An 18225-nucleotide genomic window follows, 5' to 3' on the forward strand; every position below is an offset into this window, starting at 1 on the left:
CTCCATTTTCAAAAGGTGTTTTTGTTATAACAGTATGGAGGGGTGACGTCCAAGCAAAAGTAGCATGAAGTGGAATTTGCTCAGTAGGGGGCGCTCTTCTGTCGTTAACCAATGTCTCAGCATGATTTTAGTAGTGCAGTGAGTGTAATGCAGTGTAATGTAGGCATCGCCTGGGACTGGAAAATAGCGACAGATTATACAGTGTGCTGGTTTACACCCTGTGGCACATGCCTTTTAAAAAGGAGCTGAAAAGCCCTTTGTCCTGTAAACAAGGATACAGACTGTCTGGGAAGGTCAGTTTGTCTGTAGGGTCCTCATGCCTGCGTGTGTTAACCAGGGTGCGAAAAACACAAAAGGAAAAATGTTTTGTTATTTTGATCACCGTGTGTATACTGGGATTGTTGGAACTAGGATAACCAGGATTGCTAGTACTGGAAGGAAAAGGGACACATATTGACTCATGACTTGGTGTCGGACTACATAGTCAGATTTACATTGATTTCAGGTAGACAAGATTTCCAAATCATGCCGGATTCTAGAAAAGACAGGTTCTGGATTGTAGAGGGGATCACACTATCAATTACAGAAGGGATTTTGTCGGGACCCAAAAATTTTGCCGCATTATTTCGAATAACTTATTTCGAGAAAGTCTGGATTAGACAGGTTTTATTGCATGAGGCTGTAACCCACAATGCTGTGTTCTGTGTGGGGATTAAAGAGCCCCAATTCTGGTCCGGTTGAACAAGCTGGCTATTCCCTCCAGATCCAGCTGATTTAGTTTTAAACACACCTCTTCCTGAACCGCAGTGTTAAACAGGACAGTTCTGAGAATGAGATGCTATCCTGTGTCGCTCTATGAATCCTACTCTCTGGATAGCTAGCACTTTTCTTAACAATGTATTGTTTTTTTTAGGATTTTGTGTGCCTGCTACCAACCAGATCAGAAAACATGTGTTTGTGGAAACTGAGATGACCTGGTCTGAAGCTCAGAGCTACTGTAGAGAGAAGCACACAGACCTGGCCACTGTGCGCAGCCAGGAAGAAGCAGAGCAGCTCTTAAATATTATAGGATATTCTCTCACTGATACTGCCTGGATCGGGCTGTATCATGATGACACTCAGAACTGGCAGTGGTCTAACAGCGATGATGTCATCTACTACTCTAACTGGACAGCAGAGCTCTTCTGTGCTTCAATCAATTCACTGGGAGGATCGAGTCTGCAATGAGATCAAAGCTTTCATGTGCTACACAGGTAAAGATCTCGCTGTTTCTATACTGTGAATATGTATTATTATTAAGATGTTTTTGTTTTGTTTTTACAAATTTGATATTTTCCTTTGGGCTTAGAGCCTCTGTGATTTGCTGTTTGTGTTTACAGAGACAAGCAACATCACTGAGAGATACACCCTGATTGAAGAACTGAAAACCTGGACTGAAGCTCAGCAGTACTGTAGAGAACACCACACCGACCTCGTCAGCATAAAGAACGCCAGTGAAAATGAAGACCTAGTGAAGAAAGCGCAGGGCTATTCCTTCTGGATAGGCCTGTTCAATAACCCATGGAAGTGGTCACACCAGGGGGATAACTACACATTTCACAACTGGAACACAGGGGAACCAAACAATGCGGGAGGCAATGAGAACTGTGTTGAGATAGGTGTAATGGGTAATCAGTATTTATCCAGAGGGGAATGGAATGATGTGAATTGCAGGTTGATGCTCCCCTTCTTCTGCTTTGACGGTAAGGCTTCCTGTTCAGTCTGTGTTCTTGTTCAGCTCAGTGTTTTTACCCCATTCTGTGAGCAGGGACTCAGAGGCCCAGTTCATCTGATCCTACAGTAGCTGACTGACCCCTAGAGCAGGGCAGGATGAAGCGTAGAGATCTGAAGAACCAGAAACCAGTCACTATAGGTGCGTTTACACTTACAACTCGGACCAGAGCTGTGCTAGAGTCGATCAGATTAAAAGATTATTATCATCTGAGCCACCCCATTCACACTTAAGCACAGACCTAAGCTGGCTTTGGCATTGTATGGGCGTGCATAGCTCCTGAACTGTAGTGTGCCCGATGATGTCATATCGGCTACCCGTTGCACAAAGATATTTCCGCTCCCCGAAACAGAGATGCAGAAGTGTTTCAAGCAACAAGCCTGTCATTTTGTGTCATTTGTGTGTTTCTACTTCAAGGTGGTCGTTCCATCAGAAACAGAGCGCAGCATCAAAAACTTGCATATCGGTACCGTCTACTATGTAAATAACACCAGTTTCTTTAAATGTCCACTTCCAAAGTCTCTTCTTCAGGGGTATGTGGACATTTAAAGAAACAGGTGTTATTGTAAACATTAACACATCAGCTTGACAACTCTTCTTAGATGTACATCTTCTTGTTTATTTTCTTACACATGAAAAAAATGTATTTTTGCTATTCAACAAAAGTAAGCCTCATTTGTTTCATGACTTCATTGATCAAAATGTACTTTATATAGCACCTTTCATAGTGGAGCGCTTTACAAGATAGTGAGAAACAATGCATAATACATTACACAGTGAAAACAATGCATAATACATTATACAGTGAAAACAATTCAAACCATTAAATACAATGAAATACAAGGCATAGTACATTAAATACAAGGCTAGGATGTGAGTTCTGAAGAGAAGGAAGAGAGGAGTGAGCAATAGAGATCCAAGGCAGCAGGGAGACTCGTTTTCTTCAATTTCTTTTCAGCAGTGCGGAGTTCAGTATGAGCCTAGTGGAGCATGGTGGGGAGAAGCGGGCAGGTCGAGGGGTGAGAGGGCAAAGGGAGTCGAAGCAGGAGGTGAGGGACGATAAAAGGTTGGAGGTAGCCGAGTCAACAGAGAGTTTGGAGAAGGAGTTGATAGAGGGGAGGTGCGAGAGAGCAGCAGAGGAGAAGACAGAGGGGGAGAGAGAACGGCAGATTTGATGAAAGGTGACAGAGGGGGTCGGTGGAGCAGGAAGGGATGGAAGCGACAGAGAGAAGGAGGTAGTGGTGATCAGAGATATCGAGAGGAGATATCAGAGATATCCAGAGGAATTGGGGGGAAGCAGTCACGGGTGAAGACAAGGTCCAGTTATTTTGGGAGTGGGTTAAACAATGTTGATGTTGTGCATTGTATCAAGCTGCCCTCTTCCCTTATGGATATTAACACCCGAGCCTCTTCATCGCTCCAGTAAATGTAAGTGGAGGATGGACACAGGTTTTGATCAGACATAACTAGGACAAATTGCATAGGAGTATAGTTATGCACATTTACTACTTAGTAGTACTTTACAATAAAGTCTTTTTGACAGTTGTTTGGAAAGGTATTTGCAAGTGTATTCTGAAGTACTGTACAGTAGCTGTAACCACCTGAATTCACAAGCCCACGGTGCAGTTTATCAACCACTTTTAGTAACAGTTTTAAACAGAGATTTAGTAAATGCAATCTGTATGATACTTTGCAAATGCATTTAATCCATGGCATGATTAGCATTATGCAAAGTTTTAGGGAACACTGAGAAAAAAGTGGGGTTATCATGCCCTTTCCTGCTGCCATCTTTGGACCATGGTAACTTTACTCCCATGTGGCTTTAGGTAAGGCACTTGAGTGAGCTAATTAACATTTTCACGAGAAACTCATGCTTCCGTGTGTTAGTGGATGTTGATTTCACGAGCATTTCTTTGATTCTCACGGGTAAATGAGACTTTGCCATTAAAATAGTATGATCGTTTTTTGGGCCATTTTCACGAGCTTTCCCTGCCAACATGCACATGCATTGCCAATTCATGAGACAAACCACTCATGTAAACTGGCCCAACGTTGACATTGCCCACGAGTGTACATGGCAAACGTGAGCCATCTCAGGGACTGCTGTGTTCACAGCACAGCAAAACCAGACCAAAGCCATCGCAGAGCCCCCTCTGGAGCAGAACACTTTTAAGACAGCTGGACCTGGGCTAGATGTGGATGAAACCTTGGCTGGACCTGTGCTGGCTGTGTTTACATGACAAATAAAAGATATCTCGGAGTCGGCTTAAAGTGGCTCGTGTAAACGGGGTACAAGGAGCAGCTACCCCTCATTGTTACACACAGGAGAGACAAGTGCTGAAAATACATTCTAGTTTTGTATTTAAAAACATTGATCCCTTCAGGATGAATGAGACAGCATGTCATTGTGAGCATTGCCCTGGTGGAGACAGCAGCACAGACACAGTTTCATTAAAATACTTTTTTATTTACAGAAGCAGAACCCACAAGCCTCCCCTCCACTCCGGTCTCTCAAGGTATGGAGTGTAATAATTCAGTGTGATTCATAACCCACAGCAGGAATCTGGCTTTGTTAGAAACTTTCTTTTTTCTCATTTTCTTTTTACAGAAGCAGAATCCTCAAGCCTCCCCTCCACTCCGGTCTCTCAAGGTATGGAGTGTAATAATTCAGTGTGATTCATAACCCACAGCAGGAATCTGGCTTTGTTAGAAACTTTCTTTTTTCTCATTTTCTTTTTACAGAAGCAGAATCCTCAAGCCTCCCCTCCACTCCGGTCTCTCAAGGTATGGAGTGTAATAATTCAGTGTGATTCATAACCCACAGCAGGAATCTGGATTTGTTAGAAACTTTCTTTTTTCTCATTTTCTTTTTACAGAAGCAGAATCCTCAAGCCTCCCCTCCACTCTGGTCTCTCAAGGTAAGTGCAGTTTCTCATTCAGACTGAAATGCTGCATCTCATTGTCAGCATTGCCCTGGTGGGGCAGCAGCACACACACAGTTTCATTGAATCACATCTTCTTACAGATCCCAAACCTTCAAGCCCTCCTTCAACACCAGTCACTGGAGGTATGGAGTGGAATCAGTTTAGTGTGATTCATAACCACAGCAGGAATGTGGCTTTGTTATAAAGTCCTCAATTATTTGATATATTATAACTTATTTTATTTCTCTTACGGATCCAAACCCACCTTCTGCACACTTTTTTTTAAACGTATTTATTGATTTAATTATTTTGTTCTTATTGATTCATCATTTTATTATTATTATTTAATTATTTTCTAACAGATCCAACCCCCTCTGAGTCGCTTTCTACACCGGCCTCTAAAGGTATGGAGTGAAATCAGATCAGTTTGAATAACAACCTATTGCAGGTTCAGAGTATTTTACTGTTGATCTCTATCATAAACACACCAAACTTCTTAAATACATTTTAAAAAACGTTATTTGATTTCTCAATATTTTATTTTGTATTATCTGCGGGTGCAACACGTTGAATATTTAGGCGATGGTGAGTGTGTTTTCCAGTGTATATTACATTAGTTACTGGTGCAACTCTCTATTAAGGCTTTTGAGTGTGTGTTTTAATTTTATATTAAACTGACTACAGCAGTTTCTTTCAACCTTTTAATATATATATTAGGGCAGCAGTGTGGAGTAGTGGTTAGGGCTCTGGACTCTTGACTGGAGGGTTGTGGGTTCAATCCCCAGTGAGGGACACTGCTGTTGTACCCTTGAGCAAGGTACTTTACCTAGATTGCTCCAGTAAAAACCCAACTGTATAAATGGGTAATTGTATGTGAAATAATGTATAATGTGATATCTTGTAACAATTGTAAATTGCCCTGGATAAGGGCGTCTGCTAAGAAATAAATAATAATAATAATAATAATAATAATAATAATAATAATAATAATAATAATAATAATAATATACCCCACACCCTGATACCACCACCAAATGTGATCATTTCTACAGATCCACAGGACACCACCATTGTTCAGTCTGACTCTCAGAACTCTCCAACCACCGGGCCAGCCGCTTCCCAAACACCAGATGGAGGAGAAAAATCCCAGCAGCCTTCCACGATGGACAGCACCTCTCCTCGAGCCAGCTCCCCTGGGCACTCCAGCTCCTGGCTCTCTGGCACTTCACCCACAGTAACAGGTGGGTACCGTGTCATAGGGTGCAGTGAAACCAGACCTTCATAGCCTAAACTCACCAATAATCTGAACCACACAGCTCTCATAATGAAATGCAGACTGAAGCAGAATTTCAACAAAGCTGCATTTGGATGAGCTGTATTTGTGACTGTATTCATTATTAGTTTTATTTATTATTATCATTGTTATATCTTTTTACCAGTCACTCTAGTCCCTGAGGAGCTCCACCTGATCTCTGACAGTATGGTCTGGCCAGAGGCTTGGCAGTACTGCAGGGATCACTACACTGACCTAGTGAGCCTCACAAGCCTGGCTGCACAAAACAGAGTGTCAGAGCTCGTCAGGAACAGCACTGCTTCGCGATTCTGGATCGGCCTGCACAGAACTGTTATGTATGATAACTGGTACTGGGTTGCTGGTAAGGATAAGAGGGCCCCCCTAAACTACACTAACTGGGCCCCTGGGGAGCCCAACAATCCTTACTATGAGCACTGCGGGGAGATGGTGCTGGGGGAGGATGGGGGGGCTGAGTGGAATGATCTGTGCTGCTATGAAAAGCTCCCCTTTATCTGTTTCAAAGGTTAAAAACACATCTGAAAGGTTTTATAGCACTGCTTCTCAAACATTCTATAGTATAAAGTCACTTTAGTCAAAAATAAAAAGCGATTTACAAAAACGTTATAGAAATATCTGAGTCTAAATTTTGTTGTATAAACGTAGCATGTGTGAATAATAAAGCAAAACAAAATCTTGTATGTGACAGAGTTTGGCAATGCAAGAGTCCTGTAGATGAAATTTCTGTGTAGCAATCTTAAAGGAGCAATAATTAATTATGAAAGACTTATTGAGGCTGATTGTGAGGAAGTGAGGTGGGGAAGCATTATACTGTTGCACAAGCTTCAGTGCACAATGCTTGTCTTATGGTCTTCATTGTACAGTGCAACACTAATATGATTCACCTCCTTATGATCAGCATTGAGGAGTCTTTTCAGAAGCCATTGTCCTCCACTTGTTTTTTTTAATTCAGGATACGCAGCTATTTAAAATGCCAGGCTGTAGATAAACTGCTGCATCCTGGTACCTGTGCTGTAGGTCACTGGGTCTGATTGAGGCCGGACCATTGGAGAGAGTTTGAACTGTAATACATCATATAGGATGTATTGTTAGAGGGAAGTAGAAAGGGTGAAAGGGTCTTATTTAATATTTGTCTAATTTCTGCTTTTTGCCTTTAAAAAAAAGATTCTATAATATTTAAGTAGGTTTTACACATTTAAATAATGCTTACATATTTCAGTAGTATTTAAAACATTTGAACTTGTTAAATTAGTTTTTACATATTTAAGAAGGTGTGTCTGTATTTGGGTCCTGGATATTGTCATCAGCACCAGTATAACAAAATCAAAAGAAAACTTTTATTTTCCTTGTTTGCACTTTTGTGTTGCTTCCCTGAGCTACAGCAGAGCGGACATTCATACCCCCCTGCTGCTGCAGGTAGTCGCAGGAGTGTGTCTGTTTAGAGAACATTAGAGTGACAGAAGGAGGGAGGGAGGAAACTTGTGTGTCTGTCTGCCTGCAGCTGAAACTACCAGCCTCTAGGGAATGTACACAAACTGGACAGCCAACAGGGTCTGGTTTCTGATGATGCAGATTGCACCTAATGCTAATCTGTGTTCGAATGTAGTTAATAGGTACACTGTAATCATATTTAACTAACCAAAATAGAAACTATGTTATGTACTGAGTGAGTCTCTTCTGTCTATTTATATTCTGTATTGCTGCATATATTGATAGTCTGTATGTTTTGCTGGTATAAAAATAAAAAAATGATTTGGTCTGAATTTGTCTTTTGTTTGTTTGTTTGTTTGTTTCTCTAACTATAACAACACCTGAAATGTATTTCATTATGAACTACACATTTTTAGTCCCAGAAAACTGTTATATAGTAGCTAGCCTGCATACAAGATGTCTGGGGTTATACTACCATCTACTTGGTAAAAAGGTATGGTGTGCTATGGATATTTACAATTTGAAACATAAACTGAGATTATTATTATTATTATTATTTATTTCTTAGCAGACGCCCTGGATAAGGGCGTACAATTGTTACAAGATATCACATTATTTTTACATACAATTACCCATTTATACAGTTGGGTTTTTACTGGAGCAATCTAGGTAAAGTACCTTGCTCAAGGGTACAGCAGCAGTGTCACCCACCAGGGATTGAACCCACAACCCTCTGGTCAAGAGTCCAGAGCCCTAACCACTACTCCACAGATGCAAATAGATTATTTTGAAGAAGCAGGAGTTCTGAAGCTGTCTCACACAAGGAGAAGGTAACGAGGGCCTACTGTTAATACGTCAAGATAACAAGAAAAAGTATGCATAAGTACAATTATTAATGAGTATTATGATGACGGCGCTGATTAGTATTAATAATCGTAGCAGCTGTAGTAAATCAGCTGAACAAATTAGATTGATTTATGAGGAAGAAGGAAAAAATGCACAACAATTCAAGAATAAAACATGAAAATAACTGAATGCGAATGAGCAGTCTGTGTTTTGCCGCATTTCGGGTTTCTGGTGACGATGATAAATCAGTAAAAATGAAGCTGTCGTGATTTATGTGTCATCAACAAGCCTCAAAAGAATTACAGCCTGATGGTTTGTAATCCACATGCAATCCTCCGGTGGCCCCCCAGGGTTGCTGCTGGGGTTCGTAATCCACATGCAATCCTCCGGTGGCCCCCCAGGGTTGCCGCTGGGGTTCGTAATCCACATGCAATCCCCCAGCATTTTCCATAGTTTACAGTACAGATGAGTTAGGGCAGCAAACCAGGTAAGTTCCACATTGTCCTTCATATCCAGAGGTGTGTGTGGGACGGGGGTTACACTGATCAATGTGTTATTATGCAGTTACTAGAAAGGAATGTTACGTAGTAATAAACGTTACCTGACACAAAAGCAGTTCAAGCATATCCACATTTGTTTTACTGCGCAATAGAGGTTGGTAATACGCTTGTAGATCCTGCATCTATAAATACACTTTGAATGAGCTAGACTGAATCAAAGGAATCTTTTTCTATTTCTTACATTTCATTATTTGTAATATGTGTTGGTATAACAATTGTTTGGGGGCTAATGCCAATCAAGTTGAAAGCGTACTTTCTTTGCTCTCTTTTAATAATATATGTATTTAAAATACCATCTCAACTGGATTAGAGGTAACCAAACTATTATTATTATTATTATTATTATTATTATTATTATTATTAATGTATGTAGCAGACTTTCAGGGTGGATTGCAGCGTACTAAAGTTAGTCCACTTGATGCGTCTATCTCGTGGATTAAGCAGGTTTAAGGTTTAGCGAAGTGGGATCTCCCAGGGCTGGTCTCGTAAGAGCTGGCACAGAGTCGAGAACCCTGTTCTCCTGAGCTACTGAGGGGCCACTAGGAGAACTGTCGCTTCCTCTAACCGGACCTTCGCCAAGAAGGCTGGGAGCAACGGTATTGGTGAGAACGCATAGAGGAGTGTTCTGGGCCATTCGTGCGGAGGTTGGAGGATATCCTCCAGCATCTCAGGGCTGCTGACCACGTGCGAGACACTGTCAGACGACGGTGTCTGTCGCGCTTCGGGTGTAAATGGAACGCATTGAGCCACGCTTGGAGCGGGCGCATGAGTAGTAGAGCCAGCTCTATGGCTGATATGGTTGCGGCCATTACACCCAACAGTTTTTGGAACTGTACTAAGGGGATCTGCGATCCATGTTAAACAGAGAGAGAGAACCCTAAATATCTGCTACGTGCACCGTGCGTTCGTGCACTAGTGCTGTAAGACTTTAGTGCGTACCGAGCATCGCGTGCACCGAGTACCGTGCGATACCGTGTCCGTGCATTGGCACTGTAGCGCTGGGCACCGTGCGTACCAAGATACCAAAGTACCAAGGGCTGTGTGTGCACCGAGGGCAGCTATGCAACGGTGCCTACCCTAACAGCGTGGTCACACACCTGGTTAGCGTGTAGCATACACCAGGGAGACACAAGGGCCAAAGCCACGGCGCTGAGTTGAAGGCAGACACCAAAAAACATGGTAGAAACAGATGGGGGAGAACACACTCTTGTTTGTTTAGCAAGCCCGACTCACCGAGGTGGGCGGGGCTATGCAGCCGGTGAGGTCAACTCTACAGCAGGATGAATGTAAACAGAGCTTAAAATCAATTACAATAAAATGGCTAAAAATAAATAGTTTCAGTCTACAAGGTTTTGAGGAGCCTGGATACAGAGGGTTAAAGATTCTGCTCTTCACTGTGAAGCGCCTTTGATTCAAATGTGATAATGCAAAACAGTCTGGAAATATGACATGTTTGCAAATCAAAGCTGGTGTCCTGCCTTTCACCTGGCTCAGGGGGGGGACGGGGGGTGGTTAATGCACTAGACCAGTGCTTTTCAACCCCAGTCCTCAGGAACTCCACTGTCTTCTGGTTTTCAACCCCGAGCTCTCACTTACTTAACCCTTCATTAGACCTTTTGAATTGTTCTCAGCTCCTAAAAGGTTGCAGCTTTCAAGTTACTTGAAAGGGGGCTCTGTGGCACAGTGGGTTAGTGTTAATGCACCTGAAGTCCTGGGTTCCAGTCAAGGGGGCTCTGTGGCACAGTGGGTTAGTGTTAATGCACCTGAAGTTCTGGGTTCCAATCAGGGGGTCTAGGTGGTGCAGTGGGTTCATGTTAATGCACTAGACCAGCCTTTCACCTTTACCTGGAGTCAGTGCCCTGGTGCAGGACTGTAAAATAGACCACCCAAAAAAAGGAAAAAGAAAAAAAGCTGCAGAAGCTGCAGCACAACCTAAAGAAACTTTTGAAAATAAATACATCAGCAGCAAAACATGTTAAGATGACTGTGAACAAGACAATAATCAATCAAGTAACAGTATATCCAAACATTTTAAGAAATCAATTATGTAATGAGATGAATCGATTTGATTAATAACTAGGTTTATTTAATATTGAAACATATTAATAGCGTCAAATTAGTCACAAAATCATATTAATCATAGGCATCCAGTTGGATTTTTAAATTAATGGTAGTACGAAAGTTAGTAAGAAAAAAACACGTCTGCATCTCCAAACTTAGTCCACAGTATAAATGCTTTCAATACAACTCATGAGCGAAAACATCATTCTATGAACACAGTTAACAAATGAATATCTCAAAAGCATATCATTTTTTAAAATAGTGAATTTTTACCATCTGTTGTAAATGTTAGTTTCACATCTGCCAGCAGAACAATCACATGACCTGAACACCCCTTATGGAACAAACATATCTTATTAATATATGGTAGAAAAGTATGATCCTTATACTTTTCATGTATAGAAATTGGCCCCTTTTTATATGTTTAAAATATATGGGATATATTTAAAATACATTTTAGTCTGTGATCCATATATTTATTTTATATGGATTACAGACTAATGAAAATATATGGTGCACTGTATATTTTCGTCCCTTAGAACCTCCCTGACACTAGCTCTGCAGTGGTCGTGCAGTGGGTTAGTGTTAATGCACCTGAAGTCCTGGGTTCCAGTCAAGGGGGCTCAGTGGCACAGTGGGTTAATGTTAATGCACCTGAAGTCCTGGGTTCCATTCAAGGGGGTTCAGTGGCACAGTGGGTTAGTGTTAATGCACCTGAAGGCCTGGATTCCAGTCAAGGGGGTTCAGTGGCACAGTGGGTTAGTGTTAATGCACCTGAAGTCCTGGGTTCCAGTCAAGGGGGCTCTGTGGCACAGTGGGTTAATGCACCTGTCAGAAGCCAGAGGGTATGTCTCCAACCTCTTGGTTTAACAACAGATAGTTTGAGTCGACAACACCTTGAGGGTCCTAGATGCAAAGGGTTAAAGCTTCTGCTAATCAATGTAAATAGAAAAAAAAAGAACGAGCGAACAGCTGGTGTGCTGTGAAGCGCCTTGGATTCAAATGTGATAATGCAAAACAGTCTGAGAATATGACATGGAGGAAAGCAACCTGTATGCAAAGAAAACTGGTGTCCTGGCTGTCACCTGACTCTGACTCGGGGGGGGGGGGGGGGGGGGCTAGTTGCAAGATTGGATTTAGTTAATGCACTAGACCAGCCTTGTAACGCTCTTTGGAGGCCCGGGTTCTAATCTCGGGGTCCAGGTGGCGCTGTTAGATTAATGTTAATGCTCTAGACCAGCCTTTCCTTTCACTTTTATTTTTTATATTTAACAAAACATTTATATATATATATATATATATATATATATATATATATATATATATATATATATATATATATATATATATATACACCCAGTACTGTGCAAAAGTTTTAGGCAGGTGTGAAAAAATGCTGTAAAGTAAGAATGCTTGCAAAAATAGACATGTTAATAGATTATATTTATCAATTAACTAAATGCAAAGTGAGTGAACAGAAGAAAAATCTAAATCAAATCCATATTTGGTGTGACCACCCTTTGCCTTCAAAACAGCATCAATTCTTCTAGGTACACTTGCACAAAGTCAGGGATTTTGTAGGCATATAGTCAGGTGTATGATTAAACAATTATACCAAACAGGTGCTAATGATCATCAATTCAATATGTAGGTTGAAACACAATCATTAACTGAAACAGAAACAGCTGTGTAGGAGGAATAAAACTGGGTGAGGAACAGCCAAACTCAGCTAACAAGGTGAGGTTGCTGAAGACAGTTTACTGTCAAAAGTCATACACCATGGCAAGACTGAGCACAGCAACAAGACACAAGGTAGTTATACTGCATCAGCAAGGTCTCTCCCAGGCAGAAATTTCAAAGCAGACAGGGGTTTCCAGATGTGCTGTCCAAGCTCTTTTGAAGAAGCACAAAGAAACGGGCAACGTTGAGGACTGTAGACGCAGTGGTCGGCCAAGGAAACTTACTGCAGCAGATGAAAGACACATCATGCTTACTTCCCTTTGCAATCGGAAGATGTCCAGCAGTGCCATCAGCTCAGAATTGGCAGAAAACAGTGGGACCCTGGTACACCCATCTACTGTCCGGAGAAGTCTGGTCAGAAGTGGCCTTCATGGAAGACTTGCGGCCAAAAAGCCATACCTCCGACGTGGAAACAAGGCCAAGCGACTCAACTATGCATGAAAACACAGGAACTGGGGTGCAGAAAAATGGCAGCAGGTGCTCTGGACTGATGAGTCAAAATTTGAAATATTTGGCTGCAGCAGAAGGCAGTTTGTTCGCCGAAGGGCTGGAGAGCGGTACACGAATGAGTGTCTGCAGGCAACAGTGAAGCATGGTGGAAGTTCCTTGCAAGTTTGGGGCTGCATTTCTGCAAATGGAGTTGGGGATTTGGTCAGAATTAATGGTCTCCTCAATGCTGAGAAGTACAGGCAGATACTTATCCATCATGCAATAACATCAGGGAGGCATCTGATTGGCCCCAAATTTATTCTGCAGCATGACAACAACCCCAAACATACCGCGAAAGTCATTAAGAACTATCTTCAGCGTAAAGAATAACAAGGTTCTGGAAGTGATGGTATGGCCCCCACAGAGCCCTGATCTCTACATCATCGAGTCTGTCTGGGATTACATGAAGAGAGAGAAGCAACTGAGGCTGCCTAAATCCACAGAAGAACTGTGGTTAGTTCTCCAAGATGTTTGGGCCAACCTACCTGCCGAGTTCCTTCAAAAATTGTGTGCAAGTGTACCCAGAAGAATTGATGCTGTTTTGAAGGCAATGGGTGGTCACACCAAATATTGATTTGATGTAGATTTTTCTTCTGTTCACTCACTTTGCATTTTGTTAATTGATAAATATAAACTATTAACATGTCTATTTTTGAAAGCATTCTTACTTTACAGCATTTTTTCACACCTGCCTAAAACTTTTGCACAGTACTGTATATATATATAGAGAGAGAGTTTTCTTTTTTTGTAACCATCTTATTTCTTCTACTCATAAAAAGAAAACGCTATGCCACACATCCTCCACCCCCAAGTGTGCAACACTGACCGGCCATTCCAAGGCCACCCCCTCCCCTAAAACACAACCACCCACCCTCGAGTCCACCAATGTCCCTTTTCGCCCTCTTCCACGGGCGGACTTGAGGGTGGGTCGGTCCATGTTCCGGCCCAGCCAGGTAGGGACATCGCACCGGCGACGAGGGACCCCACTGGTTTGTCAGGGGTGACCGTAGCGACAACCGGGGCACTGGAGGCTGCAGAGGCGGGCAGAGGTGTAGCGGCGTCCAATCACCCAGGGGGAGCGAAGCAGTGACCAGGGGGAGCCCAAGCGATGTCTGGGAGCAGCACAGCGACGTCTTGGTGCTTGGGGGGAGTGGAGCAGGGAACCAGGTGGAGAACCGTGACCGGTTCTGCAGACTCCTGGGCTCCAGGTGTAGTGTAGGGCGTTCCAGGCAAACCGGCAGGGTGTCCAGGAGCGAGGGGCAAGGGACTGCACACAGCGGTGCCGGACTGGACCGCAGGGGTGGTGGTCGGGGCTGTGGTGGTGGTGGGCTCTTCACCTCCTTCCCCTCTAACTCGGGCGGCGGTAGCTCCTCCCCCTCTGGCTCGGGCCACGGCAGCTCCTCCCTCTCTAGCTCGGGCCACGGCAGCTCCTCCCCCTCTGGCTCGGGCAGCGGCAGCTCCTCCCCCTCTGGCTCGGGCAGCGGCAGCTCCTCCCTCTCTGGCTCGGGCCACGGCAGCTCCTCCCCCTCTGGCTCGGGCAGCGGCAGCTCCTCCCTCTCTGGCTCGGGCAGCGGCAGCTCCTCCCCCTCTGGCTCGGGAGACTGCGGAGCTACGCTTGCCTGCTCCCACTTCTGGAGCAGCAGCTCCAGCTTGGTTGGCTCCGGCTCTGGTATCCCGTTCTCCCGTCTCCATCTCTTGTTGCTGTCCTGCTGCCTGCGGGTCATCTCCTGCATCTCCTCTGTGGACCTTTTGAGAGTCCTTATCAGCTCTGCAATGTCCATTATTCTCAACTGTGCTGGTCTGTAGGGCTGAGCACCGCTGTCACCACGTCTAACATGAGCCTTGCAGCTCGGGTTCGTTGGCCCTTTAAAAACTTGACCCAGCACAGCAGACTTTGATTTTTCGGCGCTTATGAGCAATTCTTTTTAATTAAACACAAAATAAACAAACCAAAATAAACAATAAACACAAAACAAAATAAACACTTGGCTCTTTTTGAGCATTAACTACACGTACAATGACCCTCACTAAATACCGGAACACAAAACCACACATTTTACCGTGGGGAGGATTTCAACCCCCTCCGCACTGTGCCACAGCTATTAAATACAGTTTTCTTAAGTGCGATTAGCGGGCTGTCAGAGTTTTGATTTGGTCCCAGCCTATGTATCGAAACGTGTTCTGTTTGTTTCTTGTTTTGTTTAAATAAATAATAAAAACGTAACAGGAATCTGATGCTTAATATTCGCAGTCAAGTCTGAAAGCAGAAGAGATTTGTGAGTGTGCGACCAGCCTCGTCTCTTTGAGCGGCATCGAGGAAAGCATACATGGTTTACATCATTGCTGTCAGCTGTTTTTTTTTTAATTCTGCAGAAACATTAGTATAAAGTGTCTTATGGTCGACACCTCTTTTTGGAAAAAAAATTTGCTGCACATGAATGCCTTCAAGATTATATATATAGATTTAAAACACGAAATCTAAGTAATTAGAAGTCCAATATATCTAATTAGTGACTGACCAATAAAGCAGAGAGCTCACCTGTCAGGGTGCAGCAGTCCAAAGGGTCCCTGCCTCCTGCCAGAGTTTATAAATGAAAGGAAGGGGACCCTTTCTGAGTGCTGCACCCTAATACTGCTGGCTGATCAGTCACTAACTTGATACAAAGAAATGTTTAAAATACATTTGTATGAAACACACATTTATAATACTGGATTTTATGCAGGGACAATACTTTGGATTTCTGTGCCTTTCACGGACAGATTTGTTAAGCACATCCACTTTTTAAATGAACTAATGCAATGTGCATCATTGCTGGTGTCTGTGTATAAGCCTGTGCTTGTGATTATAATGCGTGCCTGTCACAAGCCAGAGGGCGTGTCTCCTGCCTCCTGCCTCCTGTCCATTCTCAATATGAAAAGCGAGATGATGTCATATTGTCACTTTCACCATCGACACTGGAGAGGAGAACGCTTGGGAGCTCTTGGACTAGCTGGTAAGGAAACCTCTCAATATAATCTCTTATTGCTCTATACCAGAGAACATCGTAACCACAGAACTGTAAAGAATGAAGAAATATCTGACGGCATGTTCTATGTTTTTATATTTAGATCCATGCTTTATAGTTACATACGATACTGTAATACTAAGTTAACATTATCTAGAGTAATATAAAACAATAATAATAATAATAATAATAATAATAATAATAATAATAATAATAATAATAATAAAGAAGATGCACTTTCCTTGAGTTTCTTTACTGGTTACTGTTTTGAAGAAACTGGAGGAACATAAATAGAAAAGCAGACATTTAACATGTTTGCATAAACTTGCACATGGATGTGCTGTATTATTATTATTATTATTATTATTATTATTATTATTATTATTATTATTATTATTACTGGTGTAGTGTCAGAAAGTGGCACATCCTCAGAATGTGGTACCACCAAAACTTGACCCGTGTAACATCAGAAAATGGTACGCTGTCAATGCTGTGATTGGCTACTGCACAAATCACTACAAACAAGACGAGAGTCATATATGTTTACAGTGTTAGATAACCCAATGTGCTGCTTGTCAGTTAAAGTCACATACAGTTGCAAAATTGTGAAAAAGAAAACTTTAAGGTCAGTACATGGTACCCGTTCCAGAGGGGCTTATCCTTGTTTTCTGCTTGACCAAGCGCAGTACACGCTGTACCGCTTCGTAACGCGTACCACAAAATAACCCTACACGTGTATCATTAATAGTAATAACAATATAACAATTGTGCTTTTTTATGTTCACATAAAAAAAAAGAAAACTTGGATGCATTGTTGACTGTTAAGAGTATTCTTTTTTATTATACATTTTTATTTTATATACACTTTTTTCTTTCCTGTGAAGATTATTGTTATTATTATTGTTTCATATTTTTCTTAGTCATTTTGTATTCGTTATTTTAAGAGAGGTTATTATCTTGTAAATAATCATTGATTAGTAGATGCATTCGTTACAGTGAAAAAGAAGGACCCCCTTTTGCCTTGCACCTATAATGAGCATCAAAAGAAACGCATCACTTATATTTGGATCAAATTCACTAGATGTGATTGAAAAATGACAAACTCTGTTTTAGAGCAGGTGCAGTGACTTTTTATTGTGCTGATTAACAATTGACATTTTACTGTCTGAAGTTATGGGGGGGCGGGGGATACTGTCACAGGCTCGTGGCGTGTGTGGCAGCGTTGGAAGCAATACAAGCAGTACATCTGCGACGCATGCTTTGCACCAGGTTTCGGATGCTGTCTTGTGGAATCCTGACCCATTCCTCTTGTAGTGCCTGGATAAGCATCTGCCAGTTCAGTGGGCTCTGAGACCTAGAAGCCACACGTCTCCCAGTTCATGGCCTGTCATTGACAGAGTGTGTCTGATTATATCGTCTCGCCCGGTTTGAAATTGCTGGCTGTGAGCACCCAAGACCGTGAGCCACAGTACGCTGCCCCAGTCCAGCCTCCAAGAAGTGGCATATTGGTGTTTTTCTGTGATTCTTTATTGCTTTTATTCAAGCTTGCAATTCAACAGCTGAAATCACTCCATATCCAGTGCCCAATCAACTGTCTCACTAATTAGGTGACTAAGTGCATATGCTTCAGTCATAGTCACTCAAACGTGTCATGGACAAGGATGAATGATCAGGTGAAAAACAAACATTCATGTATTTGGACTTCTGTCTCCAGCACAATCTCGTTTGACGCGGTATCGATGGGCACTGCATCATGGGTTATTCTTACTGTCCTTTAGGAAACAATCCCGAGTGACGGAGCTCATCAGAGACAACAGCAATGTGCAGCCTGGCTTTCCTCGTCATGTCCGGTGAGTTTCACTGTGCTGTACTGATCAGTATGATTCAGATGATCAAATTTAATAGACTGATTCTGCTAGTTGTGTAAGAAAGTATTCTTGATTTAGAAGAGCTACACAACATGAAGGAATGGATCTCTCAGGCTACGCTGTTGCACCATTCACTGTTGCGCTATTCAACTGTTGCACCATTCATTTTAAAAAGTCTGTTTCAAATCAGGACCTCTTTTACAGCACGTTTTAGATGC

The 18225-nt window shown here is 42.4% G+C and overlaps 2 protein-coding genes across 3 annotated transcripts in view; both read left to right on the forward strand.

Annotated features, from left to right (window-relative positions):
- Window positions 1-1147: 1147 nt before the first annotated feature.
- Window positions 1148-18225, forward strand: part of LOC117433891 (macrophage mannose receptor 1-like) — a 34054-nt gene continuing 16976 nt past the window's right edge. Inside the window, exons 1-5 of the mRNA XM_059010633.1 lie at window positions 1148-1253; window positions 1380-1742; window positions 4246-4287; window positions 4514-4555; window positions 4648-4689. Coding sequence (XP_058866616.1) covers window positions 1148-1253; window positions 1380-1742; window positions 4246-4287; window positions 4514-4555; window positions 4648-4689 — 595 coding nt within the window. The remainder of the gene's footprint in view (window positions 1254-1379; window positions 1743-4245; window positions 4288-4513; window positions 4556-4647; window positions 4690-18225) is intronic.
- Window positions 16084-18225, forward strand: part of LOC117964807 (macrophage mannose receptor 1-like) — a 6260-nt gene continuing 4118 nt past the window's right edge. For both annotated transcript variants that reach the window (XM_059010973.1, XM_059010975.1), the window contains exons 1-2: window positions 16084-16127; window positions 17918-17989. In XM_059010973.1, coding sequence (XP_058866956.1) covers window positions 17959-17989 — 31 coding nt within the window. In that variant the 5' untranslated portion in view covers window positions 16084-16127; window positions 17918-17958. The remainder of the gene's footprint in view (window positions 16128-17917; window positions 17990-18225) is intronic.

The sequence above is a fragment of the Acipenser ruthenus genome, chromosome 41, assembly GCF_902713425.1.
Source record: "Acipenser ruthenus chromosome 41, fAciRut3.2 maternal haplotype, whole genome shotgun sequence".
In the NCBI taxonomy this organism is placed as follows: Eukaryota; Metazoa; Chordata; class Actinopteri; order Acipenseriformes; family Acipenseridae; genus Acipenser; species Acipenser ruthenus.